The sequence below is a fragment of the Vipera berus genome, assembly GCF_964194415.1.
Source record: "Vipera berus genome assembly, chromosome: 6".
In the NCBI taxonomy this organism is placed as follows: Eukaryota; Metazoa; Chordata; class Lepidosauria; order Squamata; family Viperidae; genus Vipera; species Vipera berus.
The window spans coordinates 44,935,440-44,949,252 of NC_138208.1; the positions used below are offsets into that span (position 1 = coordinate 44,935,440).

A 13,813-nucleotide genomic window follows, 5' to 3' on the forward strand; every position below is an offset into this window, starting at 1 on the left:
TGTTTAATAGACTATGGTTGAAAGCAACTGTAGTTTAAAAGAATGCATATATCTTGCAATTGGTGCCTTTAAATCAGTTCTTTGGCTGCTTATTTTTCCAACAGTCCTACTATGGTCAAGTAAAACTATTCGTTGATAAATGTGAAGTCTAAGACTTAAGATATTTATTTATTTATTTATTTATTAAATTTTTATACCACCCTTCTCCCGAAGGACTCAGGGCGGTGTACAGGGCAATAAATATCAAAATGTAAATACAAAAGTTAAAAAAGAGTTAAAAAGAATTAAATAATTATGCCCAATATAATACAATAATAATAAAAAATTTGTTTGGAAGCAATTCCAATAAAATAATTGCAATTTATTTACAAGTTAGTTATTTAAGATTCGACTCTACTGTTCTATTGATTAACAATTGTAAGAATAATCATGCTTTGATGGAAATTCATAGGTATAGTGTACTTTTAACAGTTGTTTCTCTATCTGAAATTTAAAAAATGGAACTGATTGATTTTACATTCTTCAGACATTGATGTTTTATCTGGTATAAAAATTTTAATGCTAAAGCAGCCAAATAAACCACAAAGATGTTGTTTTTAAGAATCAATTGTTTTATTTATATTTTATTCAGAAAATGTGTGAGAAGTGCTCAGATATATTGCATCTCTCTCTCTCTTTTATCTATCTGTCTGTCTATCTATCTATCTATCTATCTATCTATCTATCTATCTATCTATCTATCTATCTATCTATCTATCTATCTATCTTCTATCATAAACAATAGCCTTCTGTTATTGGGCTCATTGGCACAAGAAAAATGTAATATATTCCCATTATTTCCAGTTTTTCAACAGAGAAAATAGAATGTCTTGTGTTTATATTTGTGTATACACACACACACACAAATTTGCTTTACATGTAGAAGCAATAAACACTTCTCTGCTTTTGTTGGTTTATGAATTTTTTTCTTTCTTTCTGTCTGTCTCAAAGTCTTATGACTTTGGGTGCAATAACAGTTAAAAACATAACATCCTATTAAATACAAATCAGTAGGCAACATAAAAACCATCACAGCCATCAACACAACTATCCCATGGGCCTCCCATATATTCTGACTCTCATGTCTGATGGAATAACCAGGTCCTCAGAGTTGTCTTAAGGGCCTCCAGCCTTGGGTCTATCTAATTTCTAGGGGTATTAGGCTCCAAAGAACAGGCACCACAACAGAAAAAGCTCTCTTCCTAGATCCCAAGCATGTTCTGATGGTGAGGTCTCTCTTAACAAATATCATTACTCTTAATGGATTTGGTTTCAAGAAATGTAAGGTTGATAGATATTGCAAATTCCATAAAGCCCATAGCCTAATGTGTTATTATTTTTGCTTAAGTATCTTGCACTACATACCACTTTTTATACTAGAGATGCTGCCCTTCAAGGATAATCTGTACATTGTTACTAAAGCACTAAATTATTTTTTGTCAGTATTAAATTGTTCTTGGTTAAACCCATGCTAAGTAAAGGCATTCTTAATATCTCAGATACTGAAATGAGTGGCCACTGTGGGCATTATCTCCTTGGAAACCATAATTTATATGCTGTAAAATTGTCTTCAGAGCAAATAGTAGTGCAGCATTATCTCTAATTGCTTCCATAACTACGTTTTTAATGATGAAACAATCAAATAGGTTAATCAAGGCTGCTCCAAAAACCTTTTAATCAGTGCAAAACTGGTTACAGCAAATAGATTTACAAACAGTTCAAATTGTCCTTTGTAATTTCCTACTGTCTGACAGTTTCAATTTTTGCTTTTATACCAGTTTTAATTGATGGAACGTTTATGGATTTGCATGGGTGATTAAAATTGAATGAATTCTTTAAATCTATGGTGGACTTTATATTTGTATTGAACAGAATTTTCAAAAACCCATACAATTAAAATTATAGTTACAGACTGAGAAACACACAAGCACACAGACACAGTCACACAAACATATTTAAGATTTTTATGTGTGTCAATCACAGTAACAACTATGATTAAAACTCACTGATTAGTGGAAGATGTTAGTAATAAAATGTTTCTCTAAATATCCATAATTTCATTTATAATCCAAACTTATTTACCTACTGAATTTTTTTTTTTAAAAAAAATCTTTTATAGACAGAATTTATTTATTAACAAAGTTCTTTAAATTTTGCAGGACTGGGTTATAATCATGCACAAAAAATAAGTCATTGCTGTTTTTGCTGTGTAAAAGATTATTTTCTCTCTTTATATTTTCTATAAAACAGAAATGCTTCTTGTAAAGAGTACCCTTCCTCTGAATTAAAGGCATAGCTGATTAAAATTGAATGAATTCTTTAAATCTATGATGGACTTTATATTTGTATTGAACATAATTTTTAAAAACTCATACAATTAAAATTATAGTTACAGACTCAGAAACACACATCTAGGAGTAGGCATCCTAGATCATACTGATTCTTATTCATTTTGTAGGTTATAATCCCATACCAATTTATAAATAGCAATGTGATATGTACTGATTAAGTATAGCTTCTATAGTTTTGGATTGCTAAATGAAGCTTGGCAAATTAGTTTTATATATTGGGACATATGTATAGCCTGATGTGTGGCGGTGGTTTCTTCAGAATGTATATATATTTTAAAAAAATAATCTACTAATATAATTGGAGAATCTGTTGGACTAAATTTTTCCCACAAAGCTGTGGCCTTGTTAAACATCTAATTTTTTGTGAAATGCTTTATTAAACAATTATAAAAATCCTATTTTAGTGGTTGTAAAGCAATCTTCAGTAACCCTTGCATAGTATTCTACATACACATAGCTTATTTGCACAGCATAATAGGATGCTGGATTTTGATGTAACATTTACATGCTTTCAATCTCTTATTATGTTATCTATTACTCCTAGAATGCTGCTGATGTATGGAATTTAATTCTAGTGATACTTTTGCATGCAAAAGCTTTCTAAATGCCACCCATCCTTTCATTCATCTGTACTGCATAAGTGGAATATTCTGTTTGTTTATTTATTAGATTTATATGCTGCCCATCTTGTCTAGCGGCGACTCTATTACCCTAAGGATGTTCATATTTATGCAGTCACAAGTGTGATTTATTACAATAGTGATACAGTTGTGATTTATGCAATCACAAATGTCTGTTTATTAACAGAGCACAAGGTACACACTCACCAGCACTGATGATGTTGGATGGGCAATGAAGCATCTTCAAGCAAACAACCAAAATCAGAGAGTACCAAACACTCCACAGTTGAACCCTGAGTTATAGATATTCTCTCTTATTGAAATCATAAGGACATCATGCTGGGAGCCAGAGGCTGATGTAGTCTTATTTGTATGGGCTGCACATATAAAGGAGAAAAATTAGAAATGAGGATTGCCTTTGGTAATCTGTGGCAGGAATTACATTATACAGCCCACCATTCAAAATTATAACACATACATCCTATATCAACGATGTCAGACTGTAATAAATGATTAAAGAATAAATATTCAGGCAAACATTCAAGCAACCTATGAATTAAAAGCAGGTTTATATGGGGACTGAAGCATTTGAGAACTATTAAAACACCGTGGAAACATTCAGTATATAGAAGAAAATGTACAGTTTGGGGATTCTGTAAAGTAAATTCCACTTCAATTTTTTACATTTTACAGATGTATTGTGGGAGTTTTCCTTCAGCCGCGTTTTGTTGTGACAATGCACCTGGTCTGCAAAATACTAAAAATGAAACAGCGTCTGCTCCATCTGTCTCCTTGGTGACAAGGGGATCGTGCTGCTTCTGAATTCCTTCTCCAATGATAGATACTTATTCTAAATTTAACTTTGATTTTTTTTTGCTTATAGGAGATAACATTAATTGATATATTTATATCACCTAGCTGATATAAAAATATATTATGGCTATCTCTTATGGCACAAATCCATAAGAGAAACCTATTCAGTTTCTGGCTTCCAGTTTGCCATTGCAGTGCTGCGGACGCTGGAAGATGAGCTCCATCCTTCACATCCGATTTTGTCCCACTGGGGGATCCTGGTTGAAAGTCGAAAGTCGCCCTGTCGGGGCAACGAGCAAAGAGGGGACCCCCGCTTGATTGCGGGAGGGCAGCGGCCCTTCCATTGGATCCAGGGAAGCCCTCCAAACTGGCAGGGGAAAGACCGGCCATAGCAATATGGCTCATCACTAAGTTGCTGACAGCCAAAGTCAAAATCACCAGCAAGCACCTTTAAAGCAACACGGATAAAACTGGGTGAGATCTGATCTTCTCTTTAAGACTTTTAATTATTTTTCCTGTACAAGCTGCCCAAAGTATTTTTTCCCCTGTGAGGAGAAAGGGAAGGGAATTTCTACCCCACCCTCTAAGAAAAGCGGTGACTAACTACCCAGGGGAAACAGAGCAACTATAAGAAGAATTTTAATCTAATTGGATGTATATGCTTTTGAAACTTGGTAACTAAAAGTGTTCCTATTCTTACTGGAGACATTTGTTTTTATCTAAAAAAAGAAATAAGACTTGAAAAACTATCATAAAAACTTTGGACTTAAAAAGCTTTAAATGGCATTGGTGACATCTTGTGGCAAAGTATGATATTACAACTTGTTATTGCCTAAAAGGGACTTGGCTTGAAGCCCAGACTCCAGAAAAAAACCTCTTTGACCTTGACAGCTACCATCTGTGAAAAACTCAACTGCAAAGAAGGAACTTCTGGGCAGCATGTCTGGCCTGTTTGAACTATGAATGTAAACTTTTACTGACTTTCAGAGCTACATGTGGGGAATTGCTTCCCTATTTCTTTACCTGAGAAGCATATGTTATTATATGAGATGATGGGATACCTTGGACTATAAACTCTTACTTGACAAACAATTTCTACTATAAAGACCACCTATAACACATGAAATAGATGCCCCATACCTAGCTATAAAAAACAAGAAACTATTTTTAACGTTTGATTCTAAAGTCTTCAACTTAACATACTAACAAGAGAATATGGATGAAGGTCAGGAAAAAATCCTTTCCATGTTGAAATCAATACACAAAACCATTCTTTCAGCTTGTGACAAAATAAGATGCAACATAAAGCAACAAGATGCCAGCTTAAATATACAAACCCAGATCTTGACTACAACCAAAGAACTAACAATGCAGAAAATAACAGGAGAGGTGGAAGAGGAGGACTCAATTGACCAACAATGGAAAAATCAGAACAGGGAGTGACAAAATTGAAAATGGAAAAGACTTTTTACAAAAATCAGAAGAAAATTGAGGGAAAGGAAGAACAGATTGAAGCAAAGATAAACCTATCAGGAGAATTATGGGAAATTGGAGTAATAGGGAGGTGATTTAATGAATACAAATGGGCTAGCTCTTCAAAAAAATGCAACCAAATGGCCTTTCTTATTCCAAATAATATATATAATAATCAAGGGAGAACTATTTGATAATTCAAAAGCACTAACATGGAAGGTTAGTTAGCAAAGGAAAAAAAGCCAGAGTAAGGCTGAAGAAAATAAGGGTTTTGATTTATTAGAGGGGATTTCATATTACTAAGCAGAGGGTTGAATTTGGTGGAAAATAGATAATTTTTAGAAAATAAAGTAACATTATAATTAAATAGGTAAGATGTGTAACAAGACTAATAGACTTTGGTTTGAAAAGGGAAAAAGGGAGAAGTTGAGATAAGGGAAATTTTGGTCACCTAATGTAAAATAAAGGGACGCGGTGGCTCAGTGGGTTAGGACGCTGAGCTTGTCGATCAGAAGGTCGGCAGTTTGGCGGGTCGAATCCCGAGTGCCGCGTAACAGAGTGAGCGCCTGTTACTCGTCCCAGCTTCTGCCAACCTATCAGTTCGAAAGCACGTAAAAATGCGAGTAGAAAAATAGGGACCACTACGGTGGGAAGGTAACAGCGTTCCGTGCGCCTTTGGCGTCTAGTCATGCCGGCTACATGACCACGGAGACGTCCTCGGACAAGCGCTGGCTCTTCGGCTTTGAAACGGAGATGAGCACCGGCCCCTAGAGTCGGAAACGACTAGCACGCGTGTGCGGGGGAACCTTTACCTTTACCTTTAATGTAAAATACTTGGAAATCAGTTGAAAATAAGAATTCTGTTTGCCCATTATGAGATAATAGATATTACCAGAAAAAGAGAGGGACTATTTGAGCTTTTAAAAATTAGACCTAAATGGAAAAAAATATGTATATTACTGATTTATTGGTTAACCCAGACAATACATGTAATGGTTTTGACTTAGTAGAGGGGATACTGTATTATTAATTAGCTGGTTTAATATGGTGGAAAATTGATAACTTTTAGAAAACAGAACAAGACTATATTCAAATAGATAAGATGTGTATTTAGAATATTAGATTTTGTTATGAAAAGGGAAAAAGGAAGAAGTTGAGATAAGGTAAACTTTGGTTACCTAAAGCTTGGAAATTATACATAACAAATGTTAATTTGAATATTGATGGGAAATTAAAGCTTGGGAAACAAAGCAATAACAGGACATTGATTGCATTTAAGAATTGAGTGCAAACACAATTAAGATATGTATAAACTAAAAAATATTGATAAATGTACCAAAGATTTTTTTAAATTTAGTTAATAATAAGAAACATATTAGCCTAATATGAGATAGTAGATATTAAGGGGAAAAGAGAGGAAATATCTGATGTTGTAACTTGAGATTTATACTAAAGATTTATATATGTTATTGAACTATTGATTAACCCAGTCACCATATTGCTTTTTAAATACTTAATTGTAAAATTAGAAAACTAACAAAATATTATAGAAACCTACCGTATTTTCCGGCGTATAAGACGACTTTTTAACACATGAAAATCTTCTCAAAAGTTGGGGGTCGTCTTATATGCCCAGTCGCCTTATACGCCGGAAAATAGTAAATCCTCGGGAGCAGAGACGTTAGTGGAAATGGACAAATCCAGCGCTCAAGAATGGCGAAAGACGGCCTCCTCATAAATAAACCGACCAGCCCAACCGAGGCTGAGGCTCCAGCTTACCGGCGTCCTAGGGCAGCAGACCCCCCCTTTTTTTGGAAGGGAGCGGGAGTCAAGTGCGTGCCGAGCCGCCAGCACTCGGCGAGCACGAGAGCTCAAGGGAGCACAGGAAGCCAGGCGGAGGCTGACCTGACATGTTTGCGCGGAGCTGAGCTTCACCCGACCCTGGGAGTTCGACTTCAGGGCGTGGTGCCGTGGCTAGACCTACAGCAACACCCGCTGGGGAAGGCGCAGCTCGGGAATTGCGACAGGCAGACTGCAGCGGAAAGCTGGCACTGGAGCTTCAGCAACCCGGGGTCGCCCCTCCGCCCTGAAGTAGAAGACGGCCTTTTGAAAAATAAATATTATAATATGTGCGGGGTTTTTCCCCTTTATTTCTTTTTCCCCTTTCTGTATACTCCAGTGATAACTTATGCAAGTGAAAGGAGGAAAAACCCCGAGTTTGCATTTTCTTGGAAAACTTTAGAAAAGCACAGCAAAATGCAGGGGAGGGTAAACGGGCTTCTCGATCTCAGTGCCATGCAGGGCTCCTTCTGGTTTCTAGTTACTTGGAAACTCGGGGCTTTCTTTGAGGGAATCTCAAACTTGCGGCGCAGGGCTGAGCCCGTTTCTTTCACCACCACCCCCCGCCCTCCGCCGCCCTTTTCATTAACTAACCTGCGGAAAGAACCTCCTTCTTTCAGACCTGGTGCCTTCCCGAAGTGTTGGGCCACAATGCTCGTCGCTCCTGGCCGAAACAGCCAGTGTGTGTGGCTGAAGTAGAAGGGGGCGCCAACGTGAGAGGAGACGAGGTTTAGGCGAGGCAGAGCAAAGCTGATCTCGAGGCCAAAAGCTCTTGATAAACCTTTACCTAATTGAGAAGCAGCCCTGACTTCCTACTTACCCATATTTTCTGGCGTATAAGACTTTAACCGATGAAAATCATCTCAAAAGTTGGGGGTCGTCTTATACGCCCAGTCGTCTTATACGCCGGAAAATACGGTATTCAGTTTCTAACATTTTCCATTCAAAGACCGATTCAGTACTTCCATTCATCTGTTCCATGTTCCAGCCAAATAGCAATAGCAATGGCACTTAGACTTATATACCACTTCACAGTGCTTTACAGCAGGGCTTTTCAACCTTTTCACCCATTGTACCACTTTTAGGATATGACAATATCCGAGTACCACCAGTCGCCTAGCAAGATGTCAAAAACTTGATGACCAAAAAAAAAGGAAAAAAGTGATAAAGTAGTCCTCGACTTACAACAGTTCACTTAGTGACTGTTCAAACTTACAATGGCACTGAAAAAAGTGTCCCTCAAGCTACAGCCGAGCAAGACAACTGCCTGCTGACCCGGCAGCACTCTTCCTCCTGTCCGAGGTTTTCATTGTTGTGAACATTTCTGTTGAGGATTGGCAGTAGGGGTGGGGTGGGGGGGTGTTTGGTTTTTATTCCCTCCATCTGCTGGGTGGTTGCAGCAGGTTTTGCCAAGCATCGGAATGTAAATCACAAGACCCTGGAGATGCTGCAACATTCCAGCTGATCAGTGCTTCTTCTGGGCTCAGCAGTAGCACCAGGATCAGTGCTGCTTTCCAGCTGATTGGTGCTTCTTCAGGGCTCAGCAGAAGCACCAGGATCTGCACCGAGCTTCAGCTGGAGCCTGGCGCTGATCCTGGTGCTTCCACTGAGCCCTGACAGTCCCAAGGAAGTGCCGATCAGCTGGAGCCTGCTGCTGATCCTGGCGCATCCGCTGAGCCCTGACAGCCCTGCAGCTCCAGCCATCTCTCTCTCGGGCTTGTGCGGTGCTGCCACCAGTTCAGCTCATTCCCCTCCCCCGCTACCACTTTTCTAGGATGGTTGCGTACCACCTGCCAGGTGCCAATGTACCACAGGTGGTACCCGTACCACTGGTTGAAAAGCCCTCTTTTATAGCTCTCTCTAAGCAGTTTACAGAATCAGCATATTGCCCCCAACAATCTGGGTCCTCATTTTACCGACCTCAGAAGGATGGAAGGCTGAGTCAGCCAAATAATTTGAGGTCAGCTTTATGCAATTTTACTGTTCTTGGAATACTAAGTAGAATATCTGTGTTCATTATGCTTTCATAAAAAGTTTAGAGAAAAACTGTTTGAAAACCTGTGAAGTATATTAATTACTTCAGGTTAATAATTGTAATCTTCCACCTAATCAATTTTTTTGTACAATTTGTGTTATTAGGGAAAAATGTTTTCCTCTTTAAACAGAACTTATTATGAAAGCATCAGATGAACACTTCAGAAATCAACTCTAGCATATTTGAAATTTCATGAAAATAATCAAACATCATTGTGTGGTGATGATACATGACATTCTCATCGCCGTTAAATTACCTGGATTGTAAGATAAATAAGATAATCATCATCAAGGAAATATATATCATTTGTTGTAATAAAGGTAAAGGTTTCCCATCTCCAGTTGTGTCTGACTATATGGGGCAGTACTCATCTACATTTCTTAGGTGAGGGAGCCAGGGTTGTCCAAAGATACTTCTGTGGTCATGTTGTCAACATGACTAAAGGCTGAGGCCCATAAAATGCTATTACCTTCCCACCAAAGTCATACATATTAATCTAGTTGCACTTGGTTGCTTTCAAATTGCTAGATTGGCAGGAGCTGGGGCAAGTAACAGGAGCTCACCCCGTCGCATGGCACTCGGGTCTCGAACCTGGGCTGTCAAGCTCAGCATCTTTAACCACTGTATCTAATTTGTTGCAAAATATCCTTAAGGTAACTTTGCAGCTTTCCTTCTATTATTTGATTTGAAGGTTTTGTTCATTCAGTCATTTATTTATTTACCTAGGAGAAAATAACTTGGTGAGACTTATTTCTGAATAAATAGATGAAGGTTTAGGCTAGAATGCTTTTACAGTGATATTATCTTTTATTTTCTGCTAGTCTTGGCTATATTTATTTATATACTTTTTCTATTGCTATTCAGTTATTTAAATCTGTTTTTTCTCTTGTATTATTTTTTTATTATAAATGAGAACCTCAGACACGTTGCTGGAAAGATGGCATACAAATGAAGCAAGTAAAGAAATAAAATTCATCAGAAATTTTGGATGTTATTCAGAAAGATCACATCATGGGAGAAATGTGAATAAATCCACCCATTTGTATGCAAGTAAATCCAACAAATCTTTCTGGGGAAAGAACACCCAATTTGCAATGAATGCTTTAAAATCATAAAATGGCTATTGTTAATTTTTTTTTCTGCCTACAAAACTGTTGTCAGAATACTTAGAGATGATGAACAACAGCTTTTAAATTTTCCTTCGGTTGAAGAAACCCTCTCTCAATACTAGAAGGTCTTTCATCAAGGTAGGGTTCACAATGGGCCTTGAAGAAAATAGTATACTTAGCTCTGCAACTATGTGGGCTCTCAGTAAGGTTATTAAGGCAAAACCTGTTATTTTCAGAAGTCTAGGACACCTGACTTTGTTGGAGAGCTTGGGATATGCAGTTTGTATTTCTCATGTGTACAAAGGTGGATAGATCAAGATATGAATCATACCTTAGGCTTAATGGATAATTTGAAAAAAATAATCACATTGATAAGTCTTGATACATTTTTTCACATAAGATAGTTTATAAGGAATATTTCATTAAAATAATTTTAACATAGAAAAATAGCATTATCTGAAGAATAATATAAACAATATAGATAAAACATATTTACATATCAAAAATATTTATCTACAACAATATCTATTATATTTAAATTATGTATTTTAAAATATCACCAGACTAATAAATTATACACAGCTTCAAACACATCTGGCACTTGTAGTGCATAAAATATTTTTAAACTTAATTTAAAAAAACCTAACAGATAGAGCTGCAAAAAAAGCAGGAATCTGTTTGAGCTTTAGTGCCTTGAATAAACAGCATCTGAAACCAAAAGAAAACTGTAATTAGAAAAGTACAGAGATTGGTTTTCAATGTAACCCAGGGAATATAATCTTATGAAAGTACAGTAATGATTGCATATAATAAAATATAAATAATATGACATAAATAATATAGAACTGTATGTGTATATAAGGAAGTAATCTTAGAATAATAGACAAAATGTTCAACTTTTTTTTCCTACTACAAGAAAAGCAGGGAGTCAGCAAAAGGAATTCTTTTGCAGATTTCCCTGGAACTGTATCACAGTATAGAGCATTGCAACTGTAACAGAATTTTGAAAAACTTTAAATTACAAAAAGAATGAAAAATCATGAGAGTTAAACATGTCTGTGTATTTGTGAGTAATATATATTACGAGATTTAATACAAAGTAATACCAAATTTACAGCAGTTTCTTTCTCTGTAAAGTTCATTAATCTCTTCAGTACAACTCAATATAACTCAACAAGGCTAAAATAATAGAAGTTCCTGGATGATGTACGGGTTGTTAATCAAACAGATTGTGAATACACTACAGGGCTGATTATTATCTAGGTCTTGCGTGCAAGGTGTAAAATGAAATAATTTTAATTCTTTTGTTTATGCCTTCCCACTGGAGCAAAATTTTAAGTGTGAAAAGAGAGAAAAGCAAATCAGTGTTTTCCGTTGAGATGATATGTTTGCATAAGTAAATATGTCAGATTTTGTTTATACAACATAATTTCCAAAAAAGGAGGACTTGTAAGGTACAAAAATGTGGAATATCACTGCATTAAAAACAGAACACAAGAAGCCTAGCTTTCCTCCTCAGTCTATGGCAATTGTTTTACATGAGAAATGAACATTCCTGTAATTTACAATGAACAAACTCTCAGCTCTACCCAGGCTTGTGGACCAGATTTCCACTCAACCAGTATTTAAGAAAATGGTATCAACACATGTCTTTAACCAACCTTTTCACTGTTACTGGTTTTAATTGATTTTACTGTTGTATTGTTGATTGCTGTTGAATGTTTATACAAACAGAAATGTGGTGTTATCAGTCTAATAATATTAATGATACCAGGAAGAAAAGTGACAAAGGGACAAAATAACTAAAACAAAGTATTGATGGAAATTATTTATTAAGAATAATTGTGTGATGCTCATTAAATGTATTCTTACCTCTGGGATACTCTGGATTCACATTTTCATATATTGGAAACAAGGGATTTTCTTGTTCACTGCGTAGCTTTCTTGCTCTTAAGACATCTCTCACACATTGATGTAAATACACATATTGACACTACAATGAAGAGGAAATACATATTAAAAACTAGACTTCCCCCCCTATAAATCTTTTAACTGTTAGCAAGCTCATCTCCAACATATTTAAAACACAGTAAAAAGGTAGAGGTTTCCCCGCCAGTCGTGCCCTACTTTAGGACCTGGTGCTCATTTCTGTTTCTTGGCTGAGGGTTTCCATGGTCAGGTGGTCAGCAAAGCTATATGCCAAAGTTGTAAAGGACACTGTTACCTTCTCACTGAAGTGCTACCTATTAATCTACTTGCATTTGCATGCTTATGAACTTCTAGGTGGATTGGAGCTCGGCCAAGTAATGGTAGCTCACCCTACTGTACAGGCACTCGAGTCTTGAATACAGGCTGTCAGCTATCCAGCTGACAAGTTCAGGGTCTTTAACTGCTGAGCCATCATCCCCTCCACTTAAAACCTAGTATATTGGAGAAAATACAGTCTGGTCTCTTGCTTCAGAAATGTACAGTAGAAGTGGGAAGGCCCTAGTTGTATTTCCTTATTCCACTTTGATAATAATAAATTATTTTTCTAGTACTAACACATTTAATGTTTAATTCTCAATATAGTTTTAAAAAATAATAAAAACCTAAGTTGTTACTATACCATCTCCATTAATATATAAATTAAGAATAAGTTACACTAAAACAACAATCTCCTTTCTCATTTGTTTTCCATTCATGCTTAACTTGCTAAGTGTATTGATCTCCTCTTTTAAATGAAAAAATGAATTATGGCCAGACTTCATAAATAAATAAATAAATAAATAAATAAATAAATAAATAAATAAATAAATAAATAAATAAATAAATAAGCAAGCAAGCACATTAAAGTGGAATTATGACCTCCCAGCTTCAAAGCACTAAGCTCAAACCTATGAGCTTCTTGTTATCAGTTAACATTTTTAACACTCACATTCAAAGCATCTTGAATGTCATCTTTGAAAATATTGCCTCTCTTCCTTTTACTAAGACCAACACCCCGAAACAGCAATGCTATTTCGCTCATTGGCAAAAGAATCCCAGCTTATTTATCTGAAATATTTCTAGAGGGCTTATAAATTATCATACAAATGGTAGTGAGTTTGGCTTTATGCCAGAATTGGTGAAAATGGTTTTAGCATCCTTCCACCCATTATAAAGAACTGTATTTTGCATGAAATTGGTGCCATACTCCTTAAGTTAAGTAATTAAGCATTCATATCTGTAATAATGAAGATATAGGCATCCCACCAGGCTCAAGGTTGACTCAGCCTTCCATCCTTCCGAGGTAGGTAAAATGAGGACCCAGATTGTTGGGGGCAATAAGCTGACTTTGTAATAATGCCGCTTGGGGGGGGGGCGAAAGCCCTAATAAGCAGGCATATACATAGAATGAAGGCTATTGCTAAGCACATTGGTTTGTGCTTAAATTGTAAGCCGCCCTGAGTCTTCGGAGAAGGGCGGGATATAAATGGGATTAAAAAAAAATTGTAAATCATAACTCTAAGTGAGGCTCGTGGCATAGAAGATGCGGAACATGAAGAGTATTGC

The 13,813-nt window shown here is 36.4% G+C and overlaps 1 protein-coding gene across 1 annotated transcript in view; it reads right to left on the bottom strand.

The window, feature by feature from the left end:
• Positions 1 to 10,842: 10,842 nt before the first annotated feature.
• The window catches only part of PTPRB (protein tyrosine phosphatase receptor type B), a gene marked incomplete at its 5' end in the record, with an annotated part of 84,448 nt that continues 81,477 nt past the window's right edge, over positions 10,843 to 13,813 (bottom strand). The window contains 2 exons of the mRNA XM_081330186.1: positions 10,843 to 10,987; positions 12,152 to 12,272. Of these exons, the coding sequence (XP_081186312.1) occupies positions 10,965 to 10,987; positions 12,152 to 12,272 (144 nt within the window). The 3' untranslated portion in view covers positions 10,843 to 10,964. The remainder of the gene's footprint in view (positions 10,988 to 12,151; positions 12,273 to 13,813) is intronic.